Consider the following 16603-nt stretch of genomic DNA (forward strand, 5'->3'; position numbering starts at 1 on the left):
GGGAAGGATGATTGTTTCTTGTCATTGGAATGAAGCTGTATATAGTAAGGATTTAGAGCAGGGGTCCTCAAACTTTTTAAACAGGGGGCAAGTTCACTGTCCCTCAGACTGTTGGAGGGCAGGACTGCGGGCCCCAGGACAAGTCGGCTGCTAAGCAGGACAGGCAGCGGCGGCAAAAACACCCGGCAGGCCAGATAAATGTCCTAGGCGGGCCGCATGTGGCCCGCGGGCCATAGTTTGAGGACACCTGACCTACATAGTCAGAACCAATATACTCATTGCTGGCAAGTAAAAATTCAGACTCTGGCCAGCTTATCCCCTTCATTCAGTTATTCAAGAACACAGACTCTGGAGTCAAATCCTGCCTGCATCAATTTCTAATTCTCTAACCTTAGGATTCACTGAAACTCCCAAACTTCAGCTTCTAATCTGTAAAATGGGAAGAACAGTACATGCCTCATAAAGTTGTTTTCAAGAGCACAATGAGGGAATCAGGTAAAGTTCCTGGACTGTGGCAAATGCTTAAAACATTTTAGCTATTTTAAATCATGTCTTCCCTAAAAAGAAGAGTCTCTCGTCACTTACCCCTTGTAAGACTTGAAAGCTGTCATTGTTGGGTGGTGGGTCTTGATCTGGGTCAACACCAACTCTAAAAGTCACCAGAGAGAAAGATAAGGAGAAAAACAGAAAGTATTAGCTCGGCCCATGGAAGCCATGCTGGCTGAAAGTAGCACAAGGCTGACCATCTTCCCAAAGCAGAAGGAGCGCTTAGCTAAAAGGAGAGGAAGGGGTCATGCGGAAGTCATGAAGAAGAGGTCATATACCACTTCTGATCCCAGAGGGCTGGAGGGGTGACGAACCTGGTGTGCTCATGCCCTAAGCAAGGCCTCTGGAGCATGACACATGCTGCCAGTTGTTCATATGCCTTCCAGCACCAGGTGGTCCAGTTACCAAAATGTGGGTCCCACTGCATGGGGCCCTTCTTCTCTGCTGTTTCTTCACTTCTTCCACACTGATCTGCTTTCATTTTACTAACATTTTGTTACAACATTTTTTTTCATATACTCAAAGAGGTGTTGAAAGAATTTATAGAGAACCTCTGTAAATACACTATCACTAATTCTATCCATTAACATTTTATTATATTTTCTTTAGTACCTATCTACCCATTTCTCTGTCACCCATCTTATTTTTGTTTTTGTTTTTGAGACAGCTGTCGCCCTGGGTAGAGTGCCATGGCATCACAGTTCATAGCAATCTCCGACTCCTGGCTTAAGCGATTCTCTTGCCTCAGCCTCCCAAGTAGCTGGGACTACAGGCGCCCATGACAACACCTGGCTATATTTTGGTTGTAGTTGTCATTGTTGTTTGGTGGGCCCGGGCCGGATTTGAACCCGCCAGCTCAGGTGTATGTGGCTGGTGCCTTAGCCGCTTGAGCTACAGACGCCGCATCTCATCTTATTTTTGGATGCTTTCAAATAAAGGTGCAGACATCATTATACCTCCCCTACATACTTCAGCTTCATATTGACAGAATCTCCTTGACCAAACTTTAGTCAGGTTCCTCTAAATCCTCTTTCCAACTAGGCCTTGGCTTTTGGGCTTCCATGTCCATCTTTGCATCACTCAATTTTAGCATAAATCTTGCAAAGTTGTTTTGGCCAGAACCCCCCACCCAAATATCTGATCAGGTTTCTCATCCTCCATCACCCCCCAGGTGATGTCTGATCCTTCTGACTTGTCTTCAGCAGGAATCCTGTTAGGTCTCTTTAGCCAGAATCCCCCTTAGCCCTGATGTTTTCTCTCAGGCATTTTCCATCCACTGACCCTCTCCCCTACCGCAAAACCCTATCACAGTGGTCCCCATACCAATTGTGATAGTCCTGAATGTCTGTCCTACCATTTTTAACAAGTGTCAGAATAGAGTCCTGACCTGCTTTTAATCCTGGTGCCCCCCCATAACCTCTTGCATCAAAGATGACTGGAGAACTCAAACATTTGAGTGAAAACAGAACAAATGAAGACAGAAAAAAAAAGCAAAAAGGCAAAATTTACTTAGAACAAATTCCATAAAAACATGAGGGCAGTTGTCTTGGCTTAGTAACATACCAACAGGTGCTCTATGCATCTCTTCATTATTTATCCCTGCACTTTCCTCATGCTGAAGCAGAGAACTGGGATGTGGATGATGTGGACAATGTGGGGAAATTGGGGAGAAAACAAGGATGGCAGGAAAAGCCCACATCTCTCCCCTCACTCCCTCCAGTGTTGCAAAGAATGGATAGGTCATAAAAGGTAAACTGAGAATAGAGCCATCAGCAGATGAGGTCTGATTTGAGCTTGAAGTGAGGTGCCGAGCGGGCTCTCTAACTTGGGTGTTCTTTGCAGTCTATACCAGGACGATGACTCTAAGGACCAAATAGCAGATGGAAACACAAAGCCCCATGTGCATGCACTTACTTTTCCTCTGTTCTTGCCCTCCCTTTTGCCTACCTGTGATGCCAAGCACCGTTCTGAGCACTTAGTTAAAACTTTTTGTGTGCCTCACACCAGATCTCCACCGTGTGGGCCTGAGGTTTGATGAGATCTTTGTATTACATTAGATGGACCTTGCTTTATGTCTAGAGGATACTACCAGGAAGGGATTTCTGATGAGGCTTGGAGGTTTGTCCTCAAAAATGGATGTTATATGGAGACTTTTGAGCAAGGTCTCAAAGAGATCTTTTGACACGAAAACCTTACATGCAGGAGCCCAAGAGGTGTCCACAAAAGTCACACTTGAGCTCTAGTGCACGCGACATGTCTAATGAACAAAAGCGGTAAAGAGGTTGCATATTGAATTCCTAGCTGTTGATATTTAGCCCTTATCTGTTTTCGGAGCCCCTTAATGTATTTTTCATAGCGATAAATCGTTTGTGTTGTGGTTTTGTCAACATTTATAAGGTCGTAAAGGAATCCAATATTAGGCCTTGTTCAGTGGATTCTAGAGCAGCACAAAGATGCTTCATGCCAGACTAATTCTCTTAAGATAGATTCCCAGGTGCAGTCTCAGTGAGGCAGAGTGCTGCTGACTGCAGCATCGCTCAGACAGCCTACCAGAGTACAGGTGCCCTGAATGCCCGCCACCTAACTCCAGAGAAGCTGTGGAGGGGCACAGAGTACAGCATGGCCTAGAATGTGGCACTTCTGATCTGTGATTAAAAATCTCTCCTTTCTGCATGTGAATTTTGAAAGCAGTGCATTAGCTTTTGTGAGTGGCTTCCATGTCAGTAAAGATAAAACAAATGGACTTTAGCAGCCCACATGAAATAGGAAGCCTATCCATGGCTTAAATGTGTCCTATACTACAATGAAGGAAATAAAATCAAATACAGTAAGAGCTGGCAAATGAAATTTAACCCTCTCTATTCTTTTAACTAATCTCTTATTAGGAGAAAATAAATCAGTTTAACAAGAATTAAAATAGATTATGCTTAACAAGAACTGCTTATAAAAAGTAGGCTTTGACTATCTTCACTGAAGTCCTGAAAGCATCAGTGGAACTCATCCATTCATCCTGGACCCACATGGCCAGGCCAGAATTCAAAACAGCAAAGCCCCAGATGTTGGAATAAATTGAGAAACTCATGAAATTAAGGTGACTACCCTAATCTCCTCCCAAATGTGTGAGACCTGCCATTTTGTTCTGGGGGAACTAAGAGTGATTCTAGACCTCTACAAAGTTTTCTCCAATGTGAAAATGTTCTATATATGCACCATCTAATAGGTAACCACTAGCCAACCACATGTGGCTATTGAGCACTTGAAATGGGGATAGTATGATTGAGTAACTGCATTTTACATTTTAGTTTTCATTAACTTTATTTATTTTTAGACAGAGTTTCACTTTGTTGCCCTTGGTAGAGTGCCATGGTGTCACAGCTCACAGCAACCTCCAGCTCTTGAGCTTAAGCGATTCCCTTGCCTCAGCCTCCCAAGTAGCTGGGACTACAGGTGCCTGCCACAACACCCAGCTATTTTTTGTTGCAATTCTCATTACTGTTTTAGCTGGCAGGGGCCTGGTTTGAACCTGCCACCCTTGGTATATGGGGCTGGCGCCCTACCCACTGAGCCACAGGCGCTGTCCAGTTTTCATTAACTTTAAATAGCCACATATGGCTAGCGGCTACAGCACAGTATAGATTCTAGAAAGTACTCATTCCAGCCATCTCTCTAACATCACTTTTTTCCCCTACGAATAAAGTGACAACCATTGGCTAACTTTCTGCCTTCCCAAAGGTAACATACGTGATTCCTGCTGGGATCCTGTAGAGACAACTTCAAGTCCCATAAATAGTAAGTTAAAATTTTGCTTGAACTGGTTAGAATCTAAGGGAGACAAGGGAGATTCCTCCCTTAGTGTATAAAATAAACTTTAAAACACTCTTAAATCTCTTCTTTATGGATGAATGTCATAAACATGAAAAGAATAACAAACTTAGAAAATTCCCATTTTTCCACCCCCAGTGTAATAACTCTTTTAACTCAGGATCATCATTGGATGATTTTACCGCTGGTAAGATGGTTGTTGAGAATCTGTCCAGTCACATCATGTCAAAGGATCACTGTACACATAACTTTTTGATTACAAAACCAAGTATCTTTATAGTGGAGAGATCACTTCCTTAACCAAGTGATCAAATGTAATGTCACTAGTAAAGGGGCAGCTTGACAATATATACCACCTGATGTGATGCCACAAGAAATGTATGTCACTTTTACAGTATTTTTGGCAAAAAAAAAATACATCTATTTTTAGTCATGAGGGAAAAGAATCATAAAAATCCAGATTATGGGACATTTTGCAAGATAATTATCTTGAATAGTTTTAAAGAAAAAAAAAAACATTAATGTCATAAGAGACCAAATAAGGAGGGAAGTGTTCTTGTTTAAAAGTGACTAAAAAGATATGACAACCAAAGTAAAGGCTGATTAGATCCTGGATGCTGTGTGTGTGGGGGGTGTATATAAAATTCATGTCGCATTTTTTAGGTATTGTGATCATGCTGGAGACTGGATTCTTAGGAGACCGATGCTACAGTATTCAGGGGTGTCTTCAGTGTACTTTGAACTATTTTCAAATGGTTGAGAAAGAGGGTAAAAATGACCCCCAAATTAATAATTTGTGAATCAAGGTTAGTACCTGGGTATTCATTGTTTTATTTCTTCAAATCTTTTACAGATTTCAAATTTTTCACAATTAAAAGAGAATACCCTTGGTGAAAATGTTACAAAAACAAGTCAGTTTATTTCCTCTCTCTCTTAATTTAATCTAATCTAAATCTACTAATGTGTACCTTTTGGGTAAGTCAGGATCTCACGTTATTTCGGGATCTGAAAACCAAAAGTTGTAATGATTCATGGACATGGGGTGTATAATAGGTAAATAAATATATGTAATAGGTAAATAGGTAGATACAGATTCTAGTAATTATGTGATTTTATTTTCTAGATAAATTATGGAATGTTTTGTTAGATTCTCCTTCTCTTCCTAAAAGTGAAGGATAAGGAATAAAATTATATATATATATATATATATATCAAACTCCAGTGAAAGCAGCCATCTTTCAGATCTGGCTATATACATTCCCTGGAAATCTAGTTCTGAGGACAGTCCTAACCAATACCCACTTTCCTTGCCTTTTATCAACCTTCTGCCATGGAAGTTCCAACCTTCACTGTAGCTACATGTTATCAACCACCTGTCTGAGATACAGTTCAAACTCCTGACAGCACAGAACCTAAAAGGACCTCCTGGGCCCTCCCACAGACAGAGGAATGAAGGAAGGCCCCTTGGGGTCTTCTCAGAGGAGCTCACTACTGGTATAAACACTGAATAGGAGATTTCCAAGAAAGGAAGCAATGACCTCCTTCCCAGCTCACCACTGTTTTTAAATGCCAAAAATGAAACAAACCAAACAGACCATGGGCCATGAGACACAAATGATGTTCTTCTGCAATTTCTTTCCCCATTCAAGGCTGTTTACTTTAGGGCAACTTAATAATTACTTTTCTGGCAAGGTTGAGGGCCCCTTGGACCAATCCCCAAGGATGACAGTAGACCCTGTGGCTTCCTACAAAGAGCCCCACCCTTGGGGCAGAGCCCAGAACCAAACTGGTCACTGGGAATAGGAGGTAAAGCAACAGGCCAGGGTGTTTTGCTGTGGGGCTGAGCAGTAAAAAGACCAGTATTTTAGTTGCAGGTTTAAAGCCTCAGGAGACTTGAGGGTCCCTTAAATTTATAAAATTTCTAGTTTCAAGCAACTGTCAACAATATATTTTTCTCTCCCGAACTGCTATTATGCTTCTGATCCAGTACATGGGAATTTTTGTGCTATTTGATTATATAATATTTTAACATTCCCCTGATACATTAGGGCTAAACTCATTACAACACATATGACAATCTTTTCTTCCAGAATAAACTGAATTTTTCTTATTTTCTTTAGAAATGAGACAAGTGTGGTAATCCGATGCCAAATGAGAAAATAAAGCAATCAAAGTGATGTGCTCATTCTGGAATGAGTAAATAATGAAAATTAATGATTTCCTTGTCCATTCTGATCAACAGATAAAATGCCATAAAATCTCAGAAATTTTTAAAGTGTTCTACTTTAACTGATATTTTTTCAAAAAATGCAGATGATTCAGATTCTGAATGATTTGAGGAATATAAGACACATCGTTTCATATAAAACCTGAACACCAGATGGTAATCTAAATTCTCCTACGTCCAGAGCATAACTTATATTTTGCCTAAATGTGGGGTGTACCAAAGGAAAGAGTTTGTTCAGTCTGCAACTTTACTAGTACATAAAGTCAGTCTCCAAAAATGAACTTCTGTGTGTGTTTTAAACAGTAGGAAAGAAGTGTGATTCTAGTGAGCTTAAATACTTATTATTTTAATTTATTTATTTGCTTTAAATATCCTCTCTGGAATTGGCTCATCTTTTTTTATTGTTGCTTTGTTTCTTATTAATCTCTTTCTTTTTAGTGGATGATGTAGAATGTGAAATTTTTTCCCCACCTACTGCAGTTTTTTTTTTTTTTTTTGAGACAGAGCCTCAAGCTGTCACCCTGGGTAGAGTGCCGTGGCATCACAGCTCATAGCAACCTCCAACTCCTGGGCTCAAGGGAGTCTCCTGCCTCAGCCTCCCAAGTAGCTGGGACCACAGGTGCCTACCACAACGCCTGGCTATTTTTTGGTTGTAGCCATCATTGTTGTTTGGTGGGCCTGGGCTGGATTCAAACCCGCCACCTTAGGTGTACGTGGCTGGCGCCTTAGCCGGTTGAGCTATAGGCGCCGAGCCCATTGTTTGCATTTCTAAGGTGAAGTTCAATTGTTTTTATTTCTTAGAATTGCATTGGATATTCAGGTTTTTTTCCTGGTTTCATATAAAACAAGGTACTTTTTTTTTTTTTTTTTAGTTTTTCAAAGTACAACAGTAGTGCTTTGATGGGGATTGCATTAAATCTGTAGATTGCTTTCAGTAGTATGGACATTTTAATTACGTTGATTCTTCCCACCCATGACCATGCTATATGTTCTGTCACTTGTTAATGTCTTCTGCTATTTCTTTTCTCAGTGTTGCCTAATTCTGTCTGTATAGATCCTTCATGTGCTTTGTTAGGTGTATTTCCAGGTATTCAGTTTTCTTTGACGCTACTTCAAAGGGAATTGTCTTTGATTTACTTCTCAACTTGGCTGCTATTGGCCACTGATTAGTGGACATTAATTTTATACCCTGAGACATTACTGTATTTCTTGATCACTTTCGGGAGCTTTGTGGTTGAGTCCCTGGAGTCTTCTAATTATAAGATTATATCATTAGCAAAGAGCAAGAGTTTGACCTCTTTTGTCCCCATTTTAATACCTTTGATATCTTTCTCTTGCCTGATTGCATTGGCTAGAGATTCCAGCACTATGTTGAATAGCAGTGGTGATAGTGGACATCCTTGTCTGTTTCCAGTTCTAAGTGGAAATGCTTTCAGTTTACTTCATTCAGGGTGACATAGGCTGTGGGTTTGTTGTAGATGGTGCTATCAGCTTAACAAATGCCCTATCTATGCCTAATTTCTTAAGTGTTCCTGTCAAAAAAGGATGCTGAATTTTGTCAAATGCTTTTTCTGTGTCTATCAAGAAGATCCTACGGGTCTTTGCTTTTGCTTCTATTTATGTGGTGAATTACATTTATGGATTTACGTATGTTGATCCAAACTTGCATCCCTGAGATAAAGCCCATCAGATCATGAAGTATATTTTTTAATGTATAGCTATATTTTGATTGCTATGATTTTATTGAATATGTTTGCATTGATATTCATTAATAATAATGGTCTGCAGTTTTCCTTTTTTGTTGAGTCCTTTCCTGTTTTTGGTATCAGGGTAATGTTTGCTTCATAGAATGTGTTGTTGTTGGTGGTGGGGGTTATCTCCGTTCTCTATGTTTTGGAGTAGGTTCTGCAGTATAGGAAGCCCCTTCAAGCTCTTTGAAGGTTTGGTAGAATTCTGGTCCAGGACTTTTGGGGAAGATTTTATACTGTTTCAATTTTGGTGCCTGATATAGATATGTTCAAAATTTCTAATTCTTTCTTGTTGAGTTTGGGGAGGTTTTGTGATTCCAAGTATTTGTCCATTCTCTCCACATTTTCCAATTTCTGGGCATAGAGTTTTTTTTGCAGTAATCAGTGATGATCTTTTGTATCTTAGTGGTATATATTATTATTTCTTCCTTTTTCTTTTCTGATTGAGGTGATTAGAGATTTTCCTTTTCTGTTTCTAGTTAATTGGGCCAAAGTTTTATCAATTTTACTAATCTTTTCTAAGAACCAACGTTTTGTTTCACTGATCTGAATGGTTCTTTTTTTTTTTTTTTTTTTTGAGACAGAGCCTCAAGCTGTCCCCCTGGGCAGAGTGCCGTGGCATTACAGCTCACAGCAACCTCCAACTCCTAGGCTCAAGCGAGTCTCCTGCCTCCGCCTCCCAAGTAGCTGGGACCACAGGCGCCCGCCACAACGCCCGGCTATTTTTTGGTTGCAGCCGTCCTTGTTGTTTGGCGGGTCCCGGCTGGGGATTCGAACCCGCCACCTTAGGTGTACGTGGCTGGCACCTTAGCCGGTTGAGCTATAGGCGCCGAGCCAATCTGAATGGTTCTTATGTTCTCAATTTTTAAAAAAATTCTGATGTTATTTTGGCTATTTCTTTTCTCCTGATAGGTTTGGGATTAGATTGCTCTTCCTTTTCCAGCTTCTTGAGATGGCTTATTAGGTTGTTGATGTGCACTGTTTCAATTTTTTGGATGTGGACATTTAATGCAATAAATTTCCCTCTTCAGACTGCCTTTGCAGTATCCCATAGGTTTTGATAGCTTGTGGCTACATTATTGCTTTTTCTTTCAAGAAACCTAACTACTTCCTTCTTTATCTCCTTCTTTACCCAGTTGTCTTTCAGCATAAGGTTGTTTGGTTTTCATGACTTTATGTGAAGATGAAGTTTTTATTGGAGCTCTACTTTTATTTCATGGTGGTCCAAAAAAGACACAAGGTATAATTTCTATACTTTTAAATTTGCTGAGATTTGATTTTTGCTCTAAGATATAATTAATTTTGGAGGACGATCCATGGGCTGACAAGTAGAATGTATACTCAATTTTACAGGTATGGAATATTCTGTGTATGTCTATTAAGCCTATTTGTTCTAGAGTTGTTTAAGTTTATTGCTTCTTTGTTTCTGCTTGGAGGATGGATCCAGTTCTGTCAGAAGGGTGTTGACGTCCCTAGACATTATGGTATTGTAGAATATCATATTGCTCAGACCAGTTAGGGTTCATTTCTTAAACCTGGGAGCATTTAAGTTGGGTTCGGATATATTTAGGATTGAAGTGTCTACTTATATTGTTCCCTTGACCAATATATAACGACGCTCTTTGTCTTTACTTTTGCTGCTTTAAATCAACTTGAATGTGAAAATAAAATTGTGACTCCCTCCTTTCTTCTGATTTCCATTTGCCTGAAATGTTTTCCAACCCTCCACCCTGAATTTTGTTTTGCCTTTATAGGTTAGGTATATTTCCTGGCTCAGCGCCTGTGGCTCAAGTGGCTAAGGCGCCAGCCACATACACCTGAGCTGGCGGGTTCGAATCCAGCCCGGACCCGCCAAACAACAATGATGGCTGCAACCAAAAAATAGCTGGGCGTTGTGGCAGGCGCCTGTAATCCCAGCTACTTGGGAGGCGGAGGCAGGAGACTCGCTTGAGCCCAGGAGTTGCTGTGAGCTGTGATGCCATGGCACTCTACCCAGGGGGACAGCTTGAGGCTCCGTCTCAAAAAAAAAAAAAAAAAAAAAAAGATTTGCTTCCTCAAGATAGGATATAGTTTGCTTGTACTTTTTTAAAATTTCAGATTAATATGAGGGTACAAACAATTAAGTTACAACGTTACATTTGTTACATTTGTTAGGGAAGGCTCCTGTTGTAGTTATGTCCTGCACCCAGAAGGTGTGCCACACCACATACCCTTCATTGTGGCCATTAGGTGGGAGCACACCCATCTCCTTCCCTCCTGACTTGTGTTTTTTGTATTCAGTTAGCCAGTGAGGAATTGAAGCCATTCACATTTATTGATAGAATTGATAAGTATGGTGGAGTGCTATTTACCTTATTTTGTGAAGGTTGCCTGCAGAGCGGGTCTTATTGTGGTAAATTTCCTCAATGTTTGCATGTCAGTAAAATATTTGATTTCTCTGTCAAATATGAAACTTAGTTTAACAGGATACAGGATCCTGGGCTGAAAATTTTTTTTATTTCAGGTTAAAGGTAGATGACCACTGTCTTCTGGCTTGAAAAATTTCAGTTTAAAAGTCCACTGTCACCTTGATAATTTTTTCGCCTGTGTGTAAAAAGTTGCTTACTCCTGGCTGCTTGTAGAATTTTCTCTTTCATTTTGACCTTGGTCAAATTAATTACAATGTGTCTAAGATATGTTTTGTTTGAATTAAGTCATGCTAGGTTTCTGAAACTATCTACTATCTGAATTTCTGGGTCTCTCACAATGCTTGGAAAATTCTCTACCATGCTGACTTGAATTTCACTCCCCGAGGGCAGTGGTGAAAGCAGCAGTACCTGGTGAGAGCACGGGTCTTAGGATATCACTAGGACCTAGATGGGCTGTAATGACACACATGAGATTAATTTCAGTGTTTTAAGTGGTCCAAAAACTATCTCAAGAAATCAGTGAAATTAAAGAGAAATTCGTGAAGAAAATTAAAGTGAAATTACTCATGCACCAGGTACTGCTGCTTTCACCACTGCCCTCAGGGAGTGAAACATCTTTCCATTTGTTACATTCCCTGCCAACTGTATCAAATATAAGATTGTAACTTAATTGTTTGTACCCTCATATTAATCTGAATTTTAAAAAAAGCACAAAGTTTTCATACTTTTAGAACTCTTTCCTGTTCCTTTAGGGATCCCTATGATTCAAATATTTATGCATTTGGTATAGTCCCATATGTCTCTCAGAGAAAGCTCCGATTTTATCCTTTTTTTTTTCTGTCTTTGTGAATGACGGGGTTAATTCAAAAGCTTTGTCTTCTATTTCTGAGATTCCTTCTTCTCTATGTTCTACTCTATTGCCGAGATTGTCTACTCTGCTTTGAACCTCTTTGAATGCCTCTTTCAATTATTTAGGCTCTGCTATATCCTTCCTAATTATGTCCAGATACTTGGTGACTTTCTCTTTAATTTCACTGATTTCTTGAGACAGTTTGTGGACCACTTAAAACACTGAAATTAATTTCATGTGTGTCATTACAGCCCGTCTAGGTCCTAGTGATATCCTAAGACCCGTGCTTTCACCAGGTACTAGTGCTTTCACCACTGCCCTCAGAGAGTGAAACATCCTTCCAGTGTAAGAATAGGGTTGAAGCCTATTTTGTATTTGACTTATCAGCAGCAAGAAACAGATCAAAAGGGAAGAATGCCAATTGGGGATACAAAAAGGAAAAGAAAGAAGAAACATTACAGTATTTACTCTGAACTGACATCACCACCCTTAAGCATAGTTATATCATGAACTTGAATGAACACTAATAAACAAACTGCATTGGAGGAATCTTTACCCTTTTAGTTAAAAAAAAAAAGTTCTTCATATCTTCTTATTCACCATAATAAGGTACAAGTACACAAATACATACTCAAAAAACTACAACAGCACGTGCATTTAATTAACATGGTGTATGTCATACTCCGGTTATGGATGAAATATAAAAATTGAGTTTCCTATATGAGTTAAAGCCTTATTTACTAGATCATGAACAGGATGCTGTAGAAAAAGTATCTCTGGCTCTGAAAATGAGCTTCTCTTAATTAAGATCAGTTGTACAAAAATTTCTTGCCCCTTTAATAAGAGGGGAGGGAGTTGGTGCACACAGGAAGGAAGAAAGAGAAAAACAGCATAAAGAGAAATATCTCAGGTTAGAAAGAGAAGAAAAGCCAGGCCCAGTTAATTTTTTTCTGAGGATGCCTTTGTGTCACCTGAAGTACTGCCAGCGGTGTTCATTCTGGTCCTCTTCGGAGGGCTCCTCGACGCCAACTCTGGGCAGCAGAAGAAGGGAACATGAGTGTGTGGGGACAAAAGGGGAACCAAGAGCTCTAGGCATGTGACCTAGACCATGTCCATGAAAGACTGAGCCATCTCACTTTCAATATAAACTTCCAATATCAGTCGTACTTTTCTTAAACTATCCCCATATTCTCAAACCCTAAGAGGCAGAGGTTGCTAAATTTAAATTTAAAGCAATAATGTTAGGAGCCAGGTGAAATAAGGAATGGATTAGGAATGAAACTAAGCCTCTCAAAATACAATGTAATGAAATCAGAGGAATAAATGTACCTCGCAGACAATTGATTTATATGATTTTTCAGGAATCCATCATAAAGCAAGATACCATTATATATAAAAAAACAGAAAACAGAAAGTTAATTGTTACTAAACACATATAAGGGTTTGCATGTTTTTATACATACTTGACAGAAAGAGCAAAAGGCACTGTTACTGAAAAACAGCAACAATACTTGAGGAAGACCAAAATGGCCCCTTTTTTCTAAAGAAACAAACCACATTGTCCACAGATCAGTCTAAAGGGAACCCAACCTCTCCTATTTTCTTTACTTATGGCCTTGGAATTGACATGGTCCACTTTAACCTTCCTTTATAATTTGTAGGTTATTCAGAGGGCATCAGAACTTCATCATTGTGTTTGAGCAGGGTTTCATAAACTTGGCACTATTGATATTTTGAACCAGATAATTCTCTGTTGTGAGAAGCCATCCAATGCACTATAGCATGTTGAGCAGCAATCCTGAGTTCTACCACCCACAAGATACCAGTAGCAATCCCTCCATCTGGCTATGACAACTAACAATGTCTCCAGATACTGCCAAATGTCCCCAGGTGTGTGTGGGGGATTGCCAGTTGAGAACCACTGCACTGAATTATATATTCTCAATGGAGGTGACCATGGGTATGGAAATTGGGTCTTGTCAAACATAAAAATCCTCGTTCATATTACAATGATTTGTAGCCCTCCAGTAGTCATAGCACATAAATAAATACGTAGCAGATTGATGGGTATTAAAACTTCACTGGGGCAGTTAATCGGGAAAAGAAATTTTAAAGGCTCCTTAGGAGAGTAATGATGAAAAAAAGTTGAGAAACACTGTTCTAGACAATGCCCAAATTCTGATAATACTAATATCTCCTGAAATATGCAAGTGAGAACATGATATTTCTTAAGATGACATTTTAAACTAGTTACATATTCAGAATATGACTTAAACGATTTTCTCCATATTCTTATAGTATTGAGAAATTATAACAAATACTAGGAAAACAAGCTAGATTCTTTTTTTTTTTTTTTGAGACAGAGCCTCAAGTTGTCACCCTGGGTAGAGTGCCGTGGCATCACAGCTCACAGCAACCTCCAATGCCTGGGCTTAAGTGATTCTCTTGCCTCAGCTTCCCAAATAGCTGGGACTACAGGCACCCACCACAACACTCAGCTATTTTTTGGTTGTAATTGTCATTGCTGTTTGGCAGGCCCAGGTTGGATTTGAACTCATCACCTCTGATGTATGTGGCTGACGCTTAATCTGCTTGAGCTACCGGCGCTGAGCCAACAAGCTGGATTCTTTTAATGTAAGATTCATTGTCTCTGGAGTAATAGTAATAACAGTAATATTACTAGCAATAAATAGCCAAAATATACTAAGTGGTTACCATGTGTCACATGGTACAATAAGAGACTTCTTCATCATTTTTTTTCTCTCAGTAAGATCTGTCTTACCGACTTAAACTCTCAGGGGCTTTTCCAAAAGTAAAATGGGAGCTGTTCCTAAAATAGCTTCATTCTCCAGTTAGGGAATTCTAGATCTCATCTGTGACTTGCCATTTATTCAAATAGAGAGAAGAGAGACTCTCAACTCTTAGTGCTTCCTTTAGAACAATGGTCGAATTCATGGACTATGCTTCAGGTCAGCATGGGAATATTATTTATCTGTGCCAGAGGAAGATGGGGCAACCCATGTCTATCGTTATCATAGATGGAAGTCAGCGCTCCACACATACTCAGACATAGGAACAAGTCAGAGAAAACACATCCCTCGGTCCTGGAGGCATCTATCGAATACCAGAGCACACTCTAGAGGCATTGCAGCCTACCCAGAACATCTCTAAGGACCTCTACATAGAAGTACATCCAGGGACCTATTCTGTCACAGTGGGCGCAAGTGACTTAACCAAGAAGACTCGTGTGGTAGCAGTTGATTCTGGACAAAGTGTGGACTTGCTTTTCCCTGTTTGATGTTGACCGTCACTGCCATCACATCACCTTTTTATAAGTAGTAAAAAGAATAAAGCCACTTTATTATTCTCTTAATAGCTGTACATTAATCCTGCTTTTAGTACTAACTATGTCAGCCATCCTGGGAACTGGTGTCTCTTTCAGTGCTGATTTTTACTTGACAGAATGCAAGTACCCCATCCTCATTTTCCTGAAAGAAATAATGATGCTGTCTGAACAGTTTTTATTGCTTGCATTCCAAGTAAGTATCAATAATGATAATAAAGGGAGAAATTTAGAAACATAAAAAAAAAAAATGACTTCTTCATCACATTTATAATCACATTTTATCCTCACACTATGATTGTCTCCATTTAATTGGTGAGGAAACTGAGGGTTAGAGGAGAAATAAGTCTCTTAAGGTTACAAAGTAGAAGTAGAAGTAGTGGAGCCAAGATTCCAACTCAGGCTGTTAAACCCTGGAGCCCCAGCCCCTCATCTTACAGGATACTACCTTTGATTATAAGGTGGCATCTTCAAACTTCTTTTCAACAGCCAGTTACAAATGCTATTACATAAAGAGCTCAGGGCTTTTCCCTGCCTTTATCTTGCAATAAGCTTTATTTTAAATTCTCAGTCTAACAAGATTACACTAAGTAGAGCATTCTTACTTGTCCTTGAATGATTATATTACTGCGCTCTGAAGTGTGAACGTTATTGGTTTGTTCGGTCACCTGGATGTGTGCCATTCTACTGTGCCCTACTCCATATCATCACCACTTCATGTGTGTGTCATTTGAAGCTAGGGGCTCCAAAAGGACAGCCAGCATGCTGCCATAATGTGCTCAGAATATCTAAGAGGCTCGTCAGCCTAAATAGTCCCATGATCATTTTTTAAGTTGCCAAAATTATGTCCTTTGTGAATAATAATACTTACTTATTATTATTAAGTGACTAATAAATAAGAGACTAAAAATAATATTATGTAGTTTGTGCATTAACAGAAAGTTATTTGCAGATTTTGCCATTATGTTTTAAAATACCAATCACAAAATGCCAATTTTAAAAGATAAATGGGATTTATGGAGAGCTGTGACCTGGCTTTGCAGTCATAGTTATATTCATTTTTATACACAGACTTGAAATTAACCACTGTTAACAATCATAGCTAACTCTTTTTTTATTAGATAATAAGTGTACATTACTGTATTTATGAGGTATAATGTGCTGATTTTATATACAATTTGGAATGTTTACATCAAACTGGTTAACATAGCCTTCACCTCACTTATTTAATTGTTGTATTTAGACATTTGTACTCTACTTTTAATATATTTGACATGTACTCTTAATTTTTTATAAGTGAACTCTAAGACCCACCCTGGGCTCCTGACTTCTGAGAAGCTACTTAACAGCTCATTAAGGCCTCTATCCATAGCCCAGGGGTCAAAATACCATACCGAACTTCAGGGAATTTCTGAATCAATTTAGAATAACGGCTTGGGTTACAGAAGTGATTCATGGCCATTAAGTAACACAATAAGCCACAAGCCAGAAAAATATGTCTCATCGGCTCGGCGCCTATAGCTCAACTGGCTAAGGCGCCAGCCACGTACACCTAAGGTGGCGGGTTCGAATCCCCAGCCCGGACCCGCCAACACAACAATGACGGCTGCAACCAAAAAATAGCCGGGCGTTGTGGCGGGCGCCTGTGGTCCCAGCTAC

At 39.6% G+C, this 16603-nt stretch overlaps 1 protein-coding gene across 1 annotated transcript in view; it reads right to left on the reverse strand.

Annotated features, from left to right (window-relative positions):
• The window catches only part of SLC9A7 (solute carrier family 9 member A7), a 176320-nt gene that overhangs the window by 22462 nt on the left and 137255 nt on the right, over positions 1–16603 (reverse strand). The window contains exons 13-14 of the mRNA XM_003799626.2: positions 12573–12632; positions 586–649 (exon numbers count right to left, since the gene is read on the reverse strand). Of these exons, the coding sequence (XP_003799674.1) occupies positions 586–649; positions 12573–12632 (124 nt within the window). The remainder of the gene's footprint in view (positions 1–585; positions 650–12572; positions 12633–16603) is intronic.

Source organism: Otolemur garnettii, unplaced genomic scaffold (assembly GCF_000181295.1).
Source record: "Otolemur garnettii isolate 467f Iridium unplaced genomic scaffold, OtoGar3 scaffold00153, whole genome shotgun sequence".
Taxonomy (NCBI): Eukaryota; Metazoa; Chordata; class Mammalia; order Primates; family Galagidae; genus Otolemur; species Otolemur garnettii.